The following is a 17,051-nucleotide window of genomic DNA, read 5'->3' as shown; positions in this document are numbered from 1 at the left end:
GACCCGAGATGGCTTCAGGATACGCTGCCTCTGTATTCCGTGTTTGCACATGTAATCAAGCAGCCGTGTGTTTCAGAGGAGAACTTTGGGCACCGTCACATTTTTATTTACAAATTAAGCACTGCACCAGCCCCCCTTCCTGCACCCTCACACAAATGTCAGAAAGTCTGTGGCCTTGACTCAGGCATGCACAGGATCTGAGACGGTGTACCAGAAAGCCTCCAACGTGCTTTGGTGACAATGTTCTTTGGAGTCCATGTGGGCCCCAGGACATGCACTGTGGCGATGGGCAGATGCAGGGTCTGTCAGGCATCCACTGGGTCATGTGTGACTACCACTGTTGGTCCTAACCCTCACAAGGTTGGCAAGGCTTCCTCCTCCAACAGGCATCAGAGAGGGGTTTGGCAAGGTTGGCCAAGGAGTACAGAGGTGGCAACCCCTGGTCCAAAAGCGGCGGCACTGACAAGTAGGGTCATTTGGCTCAGAGGACAATGAAAACTGTATCAGGCGATTCCTTACAAGGTACTATACACATTTCACCGACTTTGCAATTGGCATTATAAGAGAAAATGTTCAACAACTCTAGAAATCCCAAAACATGACTTGTTATTACAAGTGAAATGTGTCATAAAAAACAATATTTAATTACATGACAGTCATTATTAGTGTGGAAACGCCACTGCAGGATTACATGACAAGTACAACTGAAAACGAATAGACAGAATTGTATTTGTATTAAAGTTAAGCTTTCTATGTTGAGAGCAAGCGCAGAGATGTTGAATTTACCCCGAGTTTCCACTACACAAAAATAAAAGACGAGCCTCCCCTCTAGATTATCCTCCATAACTGAAAAAAGTATTGTTTTTAAATGGTGAAAATAATTACACTTATAACACCTGTAGGCATGGAGCAAATTAAAAGAATTTGTTTGGAAACATACACCAACCTCCTTCTGTATGTACCAAAATAAGGTGTTTTATTCAATCCAGTGGAATTACAAATCACAATGAAAGACAGCTGTATCCAAGAGCCCAGGTGACCCCAATTCTTCAGACCCTGCAAACCATCCAGCTTCAAGTGCAGCTATGAGGCATTCACATGGACCAGCTGACGTGTCAGACATATTGAAAGAGAAAATGCAGATTCCCAAAGATTCTGAGCTGAGTTTAAAGTGAAGATGCTGTGGCACATTTTTCAAAAGAGTCCACAATTTACAGCATCCTGCCAAATCTACCGCTGCATCCGCCTCGCGAGAAGATCCGCCTGCGGGAAAAAAAGTAGATGCATTATTGTAGATTGTAAAAGGGACACAGATCACTGTAATCATACCATAACTCATAACAGCTCACATTATAGGGAATCCTTGGAAAAAGGAAAAATAGGTTCACTGACAAGGAAACTAATATATTATATCTGAAAAATGTGTATTTTAAAAAATTCAGTATTGAGCATCTCACTCAGTGGGGGATGAGCTGGGCAGTAGGGTTCTGCACATAACAGGAAAAGAGAACAAGCACTTACAATGCAATGGATCTCGCGTTTGCACGAGTTAGAGCTATTAACGTTGTAAATTCATAACTGGACTTTTCTTACGACATAAATAGAAAATGAAAGGTAAAACAGCTGATATAAGAGAGCTGATTCAAAGCACCACGGCCGCCATGAGCATGAGCGCGAAGGAGAGACATAAAAGGAAAAGAAGTTCGCTCGCAGTCAAACGTATCGGCAAAAGTGTAATTATCCATGTAACAGGGTCAATGGTGAAGGCGGTAACAAAACCTCCCCAAGGAGGGACAAACGTAGAGCATTTAACAATAATAACAAAGGATTTTTGAAAGGCAAGCCCATGAACGGGTGATAGTGATGCGCATGCAGTGGGCGTGGCTAAAGCCCACAGATACATTACAACAGTCAGCGCGCTTGAGTGCTCGACCTAAAAATGGTAAATAAGGATAAATATCACAGAATATTAGTTGGAGTTGTGAAAAGGCACTCAAATCATGTTGTATTATGTTCATGTAAACTAATGAAGAGACATGCTTGGAACCATTTATGAATATGTTCACTGTTGTTCTTGTATGAACAGTGCTTAATTTGTAAATGAAAACTTGCCGGTGCTCAAAGCCCTCCTATTAAACACGCGGCTGCTAAAATTAAATGTGAGAACACGGAATACTGAGGCAGCGCAATCCTGAAGCCATCTTGGACTCTTCAAACCACTTAAAGCCACTCGCTGCCCCTTCTGCTCACATTTGCAGCTTTCTGCTTTCTCCCATTGTGACGTTTTTTTGTTTTTCTCTTCCTCCGTCTTTCCCATATGTGTCTTTTGTTCGCAGCAAATGCTTGGGGCAGAAGAATAAGCACCAGCCCTCAAAAATAAGTGCCGGTGCTCCGCACTGGAAACAACAAGCACAAATTAAGCACTGTGTATGAAGCCTCACATAATATTGTATTAGCTGAAATATTTTCACAGCCACAGCAGGCCCGTAGTCATAATGGCCCGTTTTGTCCATTGCATATTTTCAGTAAGCCTAACTTCCTTTTCAAGCCTGACAAAAGAAGCTGGATTTTGTGGGAAGAATAGAGTTAATATTGCGTATGTGAATCTCCTCTTCAAGGCCATTCTTTGCTAGGGGAAGAGCCTGACACTTGGACACTAGATGAGTTTCTGCTGCGAACAACAAAGGTGTCACTTCCTGCACAAAAACAATCCTGCTTACAAAGCAGATACCCTTGCACCTTGGTGAGAGGGTGCCTGCATCGGCACTAGGCAGCACATTGTGCACCAGCGCAGGTAAAAGACAGGAATATGCCACATTATGTTCAAAATGGCACATTCCTGGCCTTTTCCCTAAACACGCAGCACAGCACGATGACTTGCTTCACTCCACTGCGTAAATACGCTAAATGCGGACCCTGGAGGTACTCAACATATTAAGGGCCTGATTTATACTTTTTTAGCGCTGCATTTGCATCATTTTTGTGAAGCAAAAGCAGAGCAAACTTACAAAATACAATCGTATTTTGTAAGTTTGCGCCGATTTTGCATTAAAAAAAGATGCAAAAACAACAATTGTATTTTGTAAGTTTGCGCCGACTTTACGTCAAAAACAACGCAAATGCGCCGCAAAAAGTATAAATATATGCCTAAGAGCTCAGATTCAGGACATATGTATTTTTTTTTCTAAGGAAGCCTGCTCTGCTTGTGCCAGGCTACCAGGGGTAAGACTGAAATCTCACACTTTAACAGGCCGCTTACCACACATATCAGCCCCCTGTCTGCGAGGCATGCTCCCATTAATATGTAGTGGGAGAAAGAGACAGCAGGCAGTGTAAGGTGGGATACCTACATGGTGAGTGGTTTAAAACACAGTTCTCGGTAGGAGAGATTCACAAACCTATTTCACAATTAAGCTTAGCTGCCATACCGAAGTAAATTTTTTGGGAAGTGTAAAAAAAAGTTTAAAAACAGAAAAATGTGTTTTATGCTCGTAAAATTCTAGTCCCATGAGTGAAAAGCTGTGTTCAAGTGCAGGAAAGTCCTGACAGTTTCGGAACACTTACAAATATATCTGTTTCTGTACATTCCTCTATTTCACTCTGCCCCCCCCCCCATCCCATCGTGTCATGGGAAGGGCTGCTTTTATTTCTGTGTTGGTAATGAGAAGGGAACGCCTCCAAAACTAGCGGGGGGCAGGGAAAGGGATTCTTGTGAAGGAAAAAGATCCTAAGTAAACAGTGTAATTATACACAATTATTAGTGTGGAAGCGCCACTATATGGTTATATGGCAGAATTCACAAGAATAGAATAGGAGGAGCAGGAGCAGCCGACACGTATTAAAAGTGGTGGGGCGGGTGGAAGGAGTGCCGGGGGCGTGCAGGGGGGAGATGTGGGGCGGGTGCAGAAGGGTTTAAACATTTAAAAATAAATTAACTTACCTAGTGTTGCTGGCTGCCTTGCGCTCCTCTTCCTGGTCCCAGCAGCTTGAGAGACTCCTGGTGCAATCCCCGAGCTGCTCTCATGCTATTACCAAGCATGAGATCAGCGCAGGGATTGGCCTGACTAGGCTGGTTTACCGCTCGCTCAGGCACAGGGAGTCTGTGCAGTTTCTCCGACCCACCTGTCAAATACAGCTGGGTTCAAGAAACCGAAGTGCGCATGTTTGTTTAGCTGGCCTAGAACGGCCAGCCAAACAGACAGGAATAATTTAGTGCACTCCACTCCTCTTACCCTCTCCCATGATCCAACCCTGCCAATCCCTGCACATGCTGGCTCAGGACCAGCAGCTGAAAAATGAAACAAAATATCGTTTTATTTTTCACTTGCCGGCTCTGAGCCAGGTGAGCGAAGCTCCTTCGCCATTGCGAAGGAGCCGCTGCTGATAGCTGGACACTTTTGAGTGGCACAAGTTTACAAGGGGACACTCGAGATTTTTTTTTTTTATTTGGAATTTTACAATCAGGTCAGGTTGTAAATGTAACCTTGCCTGTGCATATTTTTTGACACTGAGGCCCTAAAAGTCAAAATTGATAGTATACTGGAGAAATGGAAGCTGAGAAAAATAGGACAGTGAAAGTCATAACACGAAAAGTTACAGTAAGCACCTAGTGCTTTAAAAGCAATTACTCAATGCAATCAAAGTAATTTGAAATTCGCCCACATGTTTGATGGAGGTTAAAGGGCAGTCACATGGCTCAAAGGCTGCACTGCAAGTAAGGATAGGCCCATGACTGGGCAATCACTATATGGTGGGACAGGAGGTGCCACCGAAAAGTTAAGTAGAGCAAGGTAACCTTGCAACCAAATGCTAATGCGGCCCACTGGCCTTTAGGTGGCAGTATATGCATAGCCATAATTCATGTTATAGAAAAGGAAAACAACAGCAATTTATTCCTCAGTACCTTTTATGTCTGAAAATGTTTGATTAAAAGAATTTTACCTAAGATCAGAGCATGGACGTCAATTCACCAAAAGCCCAGGGATAGTGACATCACGCACCCTTTGGCCTCCGCTTTCGCTCACAGACACACACACACAAATTCATACACACTCTCTCTCACATAAACACAGTCTCACTCGCAAGCATGCATGCAACAAACATTTAAAAGCATGCTTATTTCCCTCAGCTGCCATGGAACTGCATTTACATGTTTTTTATTACACTAATAGTGAATAATATATTATTATTTGTCAAAAAAGTGACAAAAAACAGAGAGAGCGGAGTCCCAACTAACGTCCATAAGGGAAAGCTGCCACTGTGTTCCTGGCACTGAATTTGCCACCTCTAAAGTCTGTGGTCGCATAGGCAGTGCTAGGGGTCGCAAAGAGAAAGGCAGGAGTCCATCTGTGACTCCTGGCGACTCCTAAATAGTGTCCATTGAATTAGCTAGATGCTCAAGTAGCCCTAATCTGCAACGTTGGTGAGGACGGAGTGCACTTTTCAAACATATCGGCTAGCATGCCTCATTTATATGAATCAGTTGAAACAACATGTTTGTTATGACATCCCATGGTTTTGAAACTCTTCAAGTGCATTATGTGAAACAACTAAGATCAATCGGTTTAAAATGTTTCGTGTTTCATATGCATTATAATTCTGCAAGGTAAGTCTCCTTTCACCACATTGTCTTTGTTGTTTTGCTGAAATGTCTTTCACTGCTGATAAGGAGACTCTGATTACCCCTCCCCCCTTTTTAGGTCAAGCATAAGCGTGAAAACTCGTGTATACATTTAGTATACTTCTTATGGCTTAAAGTGATTTAATTTATTGGTTGCAGTGTCCTTTAAAAATTCTTGCTCGCTAGTGGTCAGTTCTGCCTTTTTCTCCCTCCTTTTTCTGTTTCAGAGCAGTGACCAACTACTGTATTATTCCACTTTGGTTTCTTTATCTGTTGCTGTGACTGACTATTTTTGTTATTTCTTTGGTGTTCCCTTTTCACTGAAGGTGCTTTGGGCTGGTAGCTGCCTGCGTTTTATTGCAGCATTCCGTTCTTCCCACCTCCTCCCATGTCTATGACATTTTTTTTGTCTTTATTCCAGTGCTGTCCTTGTTTACCTCTGGCTCCTAAAATAAGCTTATTTTACAAAAGAAACAACTGGTGGTTTAGCTCACTGCTTACGAAAGCCACAATATGCCCTTTCTGCTACAATGTAGCTAAACCTAGAAGCAATGATTTGAAATTTGCTTCGCCTTGCATCGCATCTCAAGTCTCTATCAACCAGGGCCCCTCCCTGCCAGCACTCACGACATCGTACACAGGGCATTGCTTATCTCCTTTATTGGGGCCATAAATCTTCTCAGGCTACTCTGCTCATTGAAATGCAAGGCAAGAATGCTAGCAAGACTTTTCATTCTGTTAAAATTAAAATTAAATACTTTTCCAGCCTTATTTCCCAATTTCTGTTCAGACGTTTACACAACTCGAGGTAGCGCAGTAGCCGCGAGTGACCACCAAAACATGGCAGGAAAAGACAAAATTATGAGACAGGGTTGACCAATTTATGTGGCAGGAAAAGTCCAGTTCTGAATTTACAATGCCAATAGCTCTAACTCAAGAAAATGCGAGACCTATGCATTGCAAATGCTTGTTGGTGTATGTGCACTCAGTATCTTGTTGCCCCTGTGGCTAAGCCAGTTAGAGCTTGTTCTAAATATATTTTGTGCATCTCTCACATACCCTCACCCATCACATCTCTAGGCACTGTGTCCCACAATCCGATAAACACACCTCGGTGGTCATCAAGCATGACATGAAAACACTTCCCATATGGGCTAAAAATAAAAACAACACCCCACAGTCACACACACAACACGAAGAGCTTGCAGTTTGTGTGGGTAATAAACATAATTTTACTATAAATTTTCAGTGTTTGTCTTCTAACTCTGGATTATCATGCGCCGTTTTGTGTTCTTTTTAAGTTTGCCAAATGACAGTTGTGAGGTTAGTGCAATTATGTTTACACCATATAGTCACTCATCCCCCAATTTGCAGACCCAGATGTCTCGTATTTGACATTAGTAAGAGATTGTCAGTGTGAACTGTGTGATCTCATGTTGCTGTTCCTCAAGTCAAGTTTGATGACATACCATGCAGGAAACGGGGTCCACATTCAGAGGGGCTCTGGAACATTGATTCTTTACAGTTTCCATTAGCACACTCCTCAGGACTCCAGCAAACATTTGTATTTAGTGAGAAATTGTTAGGTGATGAACACATTTCTAGGCGAGTTATTAAATGTCGTAAAATAATACCTAATTTAAAGGGTTTCAGTGAGAATGACTAGGTAGTAGTCACCTTTCATTCACAACTAGTCATATTTGCAGAATAATACTCTAAATTTATTTTATGAGAATTACTCTTTTTCTTTCTATCTTAGCTCTTGTTTCTTTTTCCATTTCCGAAAATAAAGCCTCAATTTTGTCTGTATAAGCATAAAATGTCATATCTGTGTTCTCTCGATGAAGCAATGCTCAGAATATTCCTTCTCTTTTGTAACTTTCCAAGATTGTTGATGTCCTGTTAATGTTATGTATTGCTATATTACATAAAAATGTCGTCATTTCCTTAATTAGTTATGCATAACCTAACTAATGAAGTGCATTAGAAAGTAGGTGTACCTAAAGTATCTTGTTGCTAAAAAATTGATTGGTTTACATGTTTGTAACATTGATAGTCCAACCCTGCTAAATCGTATCATACAATGAAATGAGTCTGATTTCTGTACTCCGAAATTTGACAAATGCGGTTTTCATTTTTTTAGATGAACCAGGGTTATTCCTTCAAAGGCAGAATCTATGTCAGTCTGTTTACTCATTTATACTTAGGGCCTCATTACGAGGCTGGCAGTCCTAGGACCAATAGCCTCTCGGGGACGGTCAGACCGCCGCAACTGTGGCGGCCCGACCACCACATTACAACTCTGGCAGGAGGACCCACTAAAGGACCGCAGTCCCTGCCGGGAACATGGTTCCCAACGTGGTGACAGCAGTCGGAGTTGTAACCAGCCAGAGTGGCACTGGCCTTTTAAGGCTGGCAGAAAGCCAGTGCCAGGGCCCCCTCTGTCCAGCACCCTCGGAATGTGCACCGTCTGCACTGCAGATAGTGCGCATTCCGAGGGTGCTAGAGTGCTACTGTATTGGCCTTGGCTCCCTTAAAGGAGCTGAGGCCAATATCATAGTACTGTTCCCGCCGGTCAGCCCGATGGGAGCGTGTATTACAATGTTCCCGCTGGTCAGCCCGTGGGAACATTGTAATACGCTCGAGGGACGGGGGCGCCACCAGTATGAAGGTGGCATCCTCCCCACGGCTTTGGCAGTCCACTTTTAGGACCGCCAAAGTCCTAATGAGGCCCTTAGTCTTTTCTTGGGTTTTCATCAGAGGCAGGCCTTGTGTTGGCCCTCTTGCAAAATTATATTTTGATTATTTCGTACATATTAATTCACGTATGTGAGGTTTTGGGTGTACTATATGAAATGGCTGTGGGGCCTTATCATGCATGTTAGAAATTAGGGCCTATATTTATACTTTTTGATGCAAATCTGCGCTTGTGCAGATTTGCGTCAAAAAGTATAATGCCGGCTACCACCATTCCAACGCGCCAGCTGGGCGTCATATTTATGGAATGACAGTGGCGGCGCTGCGGCCTGGTTAGCGTCAAACTAAATGACTCTAACCGGGCAGCGGAGGCGTAGGGAAGACTGGGGGTTGTGCATCAAAGAATGGTAAAAGTCAGATTAGAGCCCAAAATATTGACTCTAACCTGACTAGCGTCATTTTTTGACGCACAACCCCCATGGAAATGACTCCTGTCTTAGGAAAGACAGGAGTCATGCCCCCAGGCCCAATGGCCAGGCCCAGGGGACTTCTGTCCCCTGGACCTGGCCATTGGGCACAGTGGCATGTAGGGGGGCCCAAGTTAGGCCCCCCATGCTACTTCTACGTAAAAAAAAATACTTACCTCAACTTACCTGTACTTACCGTAGATGGGTCCCCCCATCCATGGGTGTCCTCCAGGGGTGGGTGATGGTGGCAGGGGGTGTCCCTGGGGACAGGGAAGGGCACCTGTGGACTGCTTCCATGGTCAGAGACCATGGAAATTAGCCCATAGGTCCCTTAACGCCTGCCCTGACCCAGACGTTAAAAATTGACTCTAAACCGGTTGAGTCATTTTTGCACAGGAGTATAAATAAGGCGCAAATGCCTTTGAGTCATTTTTTGCCCGGGAACGCCTACCTTGCATGTCATTAACACAAGGTAGGTTTCCACAGTAAAAAAATGACTCTCACTCCATAAATTTGGCGCTAGACGGGTCTAGCGCCAAAGTATAAATATGGAGTTAAGTTTGCACCGAATTTGCGTTAAAAGATGATGCAAATCCAGCACAAACAGAGTATAAATATGCCCCTAGGTTTCTAGTTGGCAGTCAGTTTACACCCTGTCCAAGTAGGGACCCTCACCGTAGTCAGGGTAAAGGAGATACACAGCTCAGATAACCCTTGCTCACCACCTTGGTAGCTTGGCGCAGCAGTCAGGCTTATCTCAGAGGCAACATGTAAAGTATTTGTACAAACACACACAGTAACACAGTGAAAACACCACAAAAGGACTCCACATCAGTTTAGAAAAATAGGCAATATTTCTTTAAATCAAACAAGACCAAAACGACAAAAATCCAACATACACAAGCAAAGATATGAATTTTTAAAGTATGTAGGAAAAGCAAGCAAAGCATTGATTCCTTACTAGCAAGTGAGGCCATGCGTCGATTCTTTCCTCGCAGGGAAGCGATGCATCGATTTCCGGACAAGCAGCCTCAGGCTGATGCGGTAATTGTTGCAGGGTTTGACGCACAGGGACAATGCATGGAAAATCCAGATGCACTGCAACAATGAATCCCTGCTGGGCCGGCAATGCGTCGATTTTACTGACGATGCGTTGATTTTTCAGCCATGATGCAGGCGCTGTATCCATTTTTCTGCTGCTCGGCTCCAGTGCATGGATTTTCACCAGCTTTTCCTTTCACAGGCCCAGGGACTGGATGTGGCACTACTTGGCAGAGTAGGGGTCTGAGCAAGAGCGCTCAGGTGCTGGCAGATGAAGTCTTTGATGGCCCTGAGACTTCAGAACAGGGGGTAAGCTCGGTCCAAGCCCTTGGAGACACTTCACAAGCAGGTTTTTAGAAAGCAAAGTCCAGTTTTTCCCACTTCAGGCAGAAGTAGCAGCAGCAGGCCAGCACAGTAAAGCAGCAGGCAGAGTGGCAGGTCCTCCTCAAGCATCAATCTCTTCTCCTTAGCAGAGGTTCCTCTTGATCCAGAAGTAATCTAAAAATATGGGGTTTTGGGTCCACTACTTATACTCATTTCTTCCTTTGAAGTAGGCAAACGTCAAAGGAAAGTCTCTGTTGTTCACAAGATTCTACCTTGCCCATGCCTGGCCCCAGACACGCATCAGGGGGATGGAGACTGCATTGTGTGAGGACAAGCACAGCCCTTTCAGGCGTTAGTGTCAGCTCCTTCCTCCCCAGTCTAACCCAGGTGACTCATCAAGATATGCAGGACACTCCTCAGCTCCCTTTGCATCACTGTCTAGAGGGAATTCACAAACAGCCCAACTGTCAGTCTGACCCAGGCGTGGATTCCACAGGCAGGCAGAGGCACAGAATGGTTAAGCAAGAAAATGCCCACTTTCTAAAAGTGGCATTTTCAAACAGACAATCTAAAAACCATCTCTACCAAAAGATGTATTTTTAAATTGTGAGTTCAGAGACAACAAACTCCATTCCTCTATCTACTCTCACTGGGAAACTGCACTTAAAAGACATTTAAAGGCAGTACCCATGTTAACGTATGGGAGAAATAGGCATTGTAATAGTGAAAAACGAATTTAGCAGTATTTCACTATCAGGACATGTAAAACACACCAGTACATGTCCTACCTTTTAAAAACACTGCACCTGCCCATGGGTCTACCTGGGCCTACCTTAGGGGTGACTTTCATGTAGTAAAAGGGAAGGTTTGGGCCTGGCAAGTGGGTACACTTGCAAGGTTGAGTTGGCAGTGCACAACTGCACACATAGACACTGCGGTGGCAGGTCTGAGACATGTTTATAGGACTACTCATGTGGATGGCACAATCAGTGCAGGCCTAATAGTAACATTTGATTTACAGGCCCTGGGCACACATAGTGCACTTTATTAGAGACTTACCAGTAAATCCAAGGTGCTAATCAGGGAAACCCAATTACCAATATCTTTTAGTCAGAGAGCACTTGAACTTTAGCACTGGTTAGCAGTGGTAAAGTGCCCAGAGTATCAAAACCAGCAAAAACGAATTACAGCACAGGATTAAAAAACAGGGAGTCAGAAGCAAAAACTCATGCCAAGAGCTGCCAGGTCAAACAGTGCAGTACACTCACAAATACCATCTTGGGTCCAGTCAAACAGTTAGTTTGGCTACTCCGGCCCGGGTTAGGCAACCAGTTTCCACAGGACAGAGGTCTACAGGGACTGAGTGGACACTTTGGACAGTTATCGGGCCACCAGAGTGATTTTGAAGCAACATCCAAACTTTACAGGACAACCACCATAGACTTTAATGGAGTGGTCCTGATTCTGTGGGATTCAGACAAAAGATGCTCAAAGGATGCAGCAGTTAAGGTGCAGTCAACGGGGTTTGTGGCTGCTTCTCGGTCCACAGGCAAAATGTGGCGAACATGGCTACAGAGAAGTCCTCTTTGTTGCAGTAGCAGGCCAGCTGATGCTGGGCTACTGGTCAGTCTGCACTGCCGTTGTGGCAAAATCTTTAGGTGGGGGATATATCCCTTGGGTGTGACAAACCCAGACTTGGATAGCACTCCCAGGTGAGGCAGACTCAGATGCAACTTTTGGCTATCTCAGATTTCTCCTCTTGGGAGCCCAGTGACTGGTAGCAGCAAAACGTCTGTGGTGGTTACCAACTTGTCGGTTTGGCCTACTCCAGCACTTGTATCCCTGGAGTTGGTTCCAGGAGATCAGCAGACTCATCCTTGGAGCCACTGCTGTAGCTTGGGGTTGGGAATCAACTTTTCCCCGAGCCAAGCGCACAGACCAAACTTTGCTAGCCCAAAGTGCAGCAAGTGCAGTCCTTCTGACAATGCAGCCTCTCCTTGTGCTGGTTCAATTGCAGCTGTGCAGTCCTTCTTTGGTCTTCTCTCTGATTTCGGCATGATCTGAGGGTCAGAGTGCCAGGGTTGCATACTTATCCAGGAACGTGCCCTGAGGGGACCACACGGTCACTAGCCAATGGGCTGCTGTGTTCTTACTTAGTGATAAAGTTCCTGTCATATCTGGCATCTGACTATCCCAGAGTGCCACATCCTTGCCCCTTTCAAGATGGCATGACGCTTCCTTGGTCATTAGGAGCTTGGTAGCCCACCCTAGATGTGTGGCTAACAGAGGGATACACTGGTTTGGAAGCACGTTTTCCCTCCTTGACCCTTTCTCCACTTTGTCTGCAGAAACAAAAAGCTGCTCAGGGGTGTTGGCGCTACTTCCCTCACAAAGGCGGCTTCAGTTTTTAAGCTTGCCATTTGGGCTAACACCCCAGGCCTTTGTTAGGTCGCTCGGCCATCTGGAGCACAAAGTGGCAACTTTCTAAAAGTTGCCTAACTGTGAATAGTGGTATTGAATTTGACCGGGGCATCAAGTCAGGTTTAATTCCATTATTAATTTGATACTGTACATGACCCAGTTAGGTAGTCCCATTCAGGAATTAGCCGGATTGGCGCGCCAACCAGTAACTCTGTGTTAGCCAATAGGGCTACTAACTTTATCCACAGCAAAATGACAGTTTAGAAGTGTTGCTTTTAAAACATATCAAAAATATATGTCTTACTTAACAAAATACAGCTCCATGCACAGGGCTCCATAGGTATTCCTTAGGGGAGACATATATAATGGTCAGTGATAGGGTAGCTTTGCCTTTGGACTGAAAGGCAAAGTTGAACTGGCAGTGAAAACACTGTCCTTCCAGTCTGCTGTAACAGGCTGGGAGCAAATCTGTACTTTGTCACCACACAATGGCACAAACAGTGCTGCAGCCCTGAGTGGACACCCTTCATTACATGCCCTGGGTACCCTGGGCACCATATACTAGAGACATATAAGTAAGTCAGCCCTTGCCAATTGGTTGTATCCAATTCGGCATGTAATTTGTATAAGGTCAGATCACTGGCACTTAGGTCTGATTAGCAGGACTCAGTGCACTCCTAGAGTCAAAAACCAGCAGCATTCCAAACTGTGGGGGTGAACATGCAAAAGAGGCATTGCCTTACAACAAATTGACTAACTAATTACTTCATCCCGTCTAATGATCATAATGTTGAATACACCCATGAGATTTTATCTGGAATCTTGCCTTTTGCATGAATGTTTATTAGTCTTGGGTGAAGTCTTACTGTTGGAAAATGGCCCTCTCTGAAGGGTCACCCCAAACCTTTTGCCTTCCTCCTCCTCTTTTTCTCATCTCATTTTTGCTGGCTTCAGGACTTTGGGCACTTTAGCACAGCTAACCAGTGTTACAGTGCTTTTGCTCTCTCCTCTAAACATGGTAACAGTGGCTCTTACTCAATTGGCATATTTAATTTACTTATAAGTCCCTAGAAAAGTGCACTACATGTGCCCAGGGCCTGTAAATTAAATGCTATGAGGGGGCCCGCATCACATAAGTAGCCCCTTAACCATGTCTCAGGCCTGCCACTGCAGATCCTGTGTGTGCAGTGTCAAACTGACATTTCTACCTGGCAAGGTAAACCTCTTGCCAGGCCTTAATCTTCCCTTTTTATGAATATGTCACCCCTATGGTAGGCTCTACATAACCCAGAGTGAAGGATGAAATGTATTTAAATGGTAGGACATGTGTAGGACATGTGCATTTAAGCTTAACATGTCCTGGGAATGAAAAAATCTCCAATTCGTTTTTCACTACTGCAAGGCCTATCTCTCCCATAGGCTAACATTGAGATTACCTTATTACATTTTATAAGTGTAATTTCCAATTGGGACAAGATAGATATTTTGAGTTTGGTGTCCTTGAACTCACAAGTGGTGCCACCCTAATCCTGGACCATTGGAGGTAGACCTAGGGGTTTGCTTCAGTGGAAACGATGCATCCTCTGCTGTGAGAGCAGAATCAACACATCAGCGCTGTTGTGGGAACTTAACCTGTGCATCGCATTCAGAAATGCCACATCACTCGGAACACAGCACTTCAAAACCAACGTTTAGCTCACGGACCAGATGCATTGCCGCAGTTGCGTGGAGAAATTCGGTGCAACTCCTCAACTGCGTAAGGATTACCGACATATCTTGTGCTGTGACAAGGATTATGGTACTTTTGCTCAGTGGGCCCTGTCTGGGTCCTGGATCTGGCCCACGCACCATCACCGGTGCCCTGAACTTTTGACTTTGTCCCGGTCCAACACAACCCATTAAGGGCCAGATGTAGCAACTTTGCAAATTGCGACTTGCAATTTGCGAGTCCGAGCGACTCGCAAATTGCAACTCGCAATTTGCAATGCAGAACGGTGTCTCAGACGCTATGGGGTCGCAAAGACCCACCTCATTAATATTAATGAGGTGGGTCGCAAATTGCGGCCCCATAGCGACTATGGGCACTCACGGATATGGAGGCCTGCTGTAGTCAGCAGACCTCCATGTTCGTGACTGCTTTTAAATAAAGCAGTTTTTTTTTTTTCAAGTGTAGCCCGTTTTCCTTAAAGGAAAACGAGCTGCACTTAAAAAAAAAAACGAAACCTTTTGTTTCGGAATTTTTTCAGGGCAGGTAGTGGTCCCTTGGACCACTACCTGCCCTGAAAAAATAATTTGGGGTCCAGTCACAAAGGGGAAGGGGTCCCATGGGGACCCCTTCCCGTTTGCGAGTGGGTTACCATCCACTTCAAGTGGATGGTAACTCCGACTCCATTTGCGACCGCGTAGAGTTGCATACCACTCCGACTCGCAAATAGGAAGGGAACACCCCTTCCTATTTGCGACTCTGAAATGCATTTTGCGAGTCGGTCCCGACTCGCAAAATGCATTTCTGCATAGCAAACTCAGGTTTGCGACTCGCAAACGGCGATTTTCGCCGTTTGCGACTCGCTAACCGTTTGCTACATCTGGCCCTTACTCTTTAAGTGCTATTTGCATCTAAGAGCTATACTTGTATTTAATCTTTTAAAAAATCATATCTTAATTTCTACTTGATGGATGTTTGTTGTTTTGGCCTTGTTTTATTTATAAAATCATAATCTATTTTTCTAACCTGGTGTGGAGTCTTTTTGTGGTGTTTTCATTGTGTTAGTATTTGAGTATTGCACAAATACTTTACAGATCGCCTCTTAAGTTTAGCCTGACTGTTTAGTGCCAAGCTACCAGAGGGTGAGCACAGGATAATGTAGGGTGTGTTGTGACTTACCCTGACTAGGATTGTGGTCCCTACTTGGACATAGTGCATACCACTGTCCACTAGAGACCCAATTTCTAACACTTGCGAAGCCTCACTAAGACTTACAAATACTCAGACAGTCCTAATCTTCCACATCAAGGCTCTTAATTAGTTAATTATAGTCCCAACACACCCCAACGGTAAATTGTTTAAATATGAATTACTTTAAATGCTTCCAAAACATCAGAGCAGAGTTGACTTTGCAATATTAGCCAAGGACTCTATTAAGGGCATCTATTCACATCAAAACCTATGTCAGTACAATGTAGTGTTTCTCTTCATGTAACTGTTTATTTTCTTATTAGGTATCAATCATCCCTATCTGGGATATTTGAAACAATGCCAGGAATATTGTGGGCTTGGATTCTGGAGAACATTATCATATGAGTGTATGAGCTAGACCCCGCCAATCCATGAATCCTTTCTAGAAAATCCTGACTCACTGCGCTGACATATTGACAAGACCATAAACAATCTCTAACTGCCTGCGGTACACAGTGCTTATGATGTGCCAGTGGTTGCAGGTGTTGTGCAGCAGGTACTCATTTGTTTTGGAACGGGGCTTATTTTTTATCATCAGACTTTAACTAAGAGGCAGAGAAAATGAAGCAAAAAGGGAGAAAGAAGAAGGAAGAACAAATGAAGAAAAAAGTGACGAATGGAGAAAATAGGGATAGAAAAGAAGTTGTAAGATTTAGGTAGAGATAGGAAATGCAGGTTACTGGAAGTCAGAACCATGAGGTGGAGTAAAGTTTAGGCAGCCTCTAGTCTTGGATCCCACAAGGCTTGTGGAAGCCTCATCCATGGCTACTAAACTACTGGGGAGTCTGCTGGCCATGATGGCTGGGTGGAAAAGGACCTGGCTGGTAGCCCCTACCATAGCCACGGAAGAATCAAAAGGACAAATGCGACTGGTGTGAGGCCATGGTAAGTCTCAACCACAGAGCGGTGGCACTACTCTCCCTAAAGTGATCAAGTGCCAAATGAGCCTTGTCACTGAACAGGCAAGTGCTGTCGAAGGGCAAGTCCAAAAGGGATGCATGGACATCTTCGAGAAGGTATTCAATTAAGGGGTGGTAACAAAGTGCCACTGATGAAGCAATGCTCTACCCAGCGAGTCTGTCGTATCTAGTCCGCAATGTATTGTGAACTATGCTGCATCCCTGCCTTTGGCAATAGCCTGGGTCAGGATGGCTTTGCCCTCCTCCAGGACCATGGGCATCATTTGAGCAACTGAGTCCTATACTGTGTGTCTATACCAGCCCAAGAGGCATGCATTGTTCACTGACCGCAGTGCAAGGCTGAGAAAAAAAAACTCTTACCAAAATACCCAGCGTCTTGGATTCCCCATCGGGTGGAGTGGTGGAGAACGTTTCAGGATGAACTTTGGATGTTGAAGCCTGCACCACGAGGTATGAGGTTGCTGGGTGAAGAAAGCGGGATCCCCAGAAGCGGGTGGTGGTGTCAAGTGATCATCCTTTGCACAGGGGCACCTGTGCAGACCTTGGTTCATGACCCGACCAGGACATCTGTGAGGGTTTCCTTGAAGGGGACGAGTGGTTCTGTG

The 17,051-nt window shown here is 44.6% G+C and overlaps 1 protein-coding gene across 2 annotated transcripts in view; it reads right to left on the bottom strand.

The window, feature by feature from the left end:
* Positions 1-950: 950 nt before the first annotated feature.
* Positions 951-17,051, bottom strand: part of LOC138296197 (progonadoliberin-2) — a 63,404-nt gene continuing 47,303 nt past the window's right edge. For both annotated transcript variants that reach the window (XM_069235112.1, XM_069235103.1), the window contains exon 4: positions 951-1,263. In XM_069235112.1, the coding sequence (XP_069091213.1) occupies positions 1,231-1,263 (33 nt within the window). In that variant the 3' untranslated portion in view covers positions 951-1,230. The remainder of the gene's footprint in view (positions 1,264-17,051) is intronic.

This window comes from Pleurodeles waltl, chromosome 1_2 (assembly GCF_031143425.1).
Source record: "Pleurodeles waltl isolate 20211129_DDA chromosome 1_2, aPleWal1.hap1.20221129, whole genome shotgun sequence".
NCBI classification, from domain to species: Eukaryota; Metazoa; Chordata; class Amphibia; order Caudata; family Salamandridae; genus Pleurodeles; species Pleurodeles waltl.
Note: the sequence above shows the minus strand (reverse complement) of the source record. Positions and strands in the feature narration are given on the sequence as shown.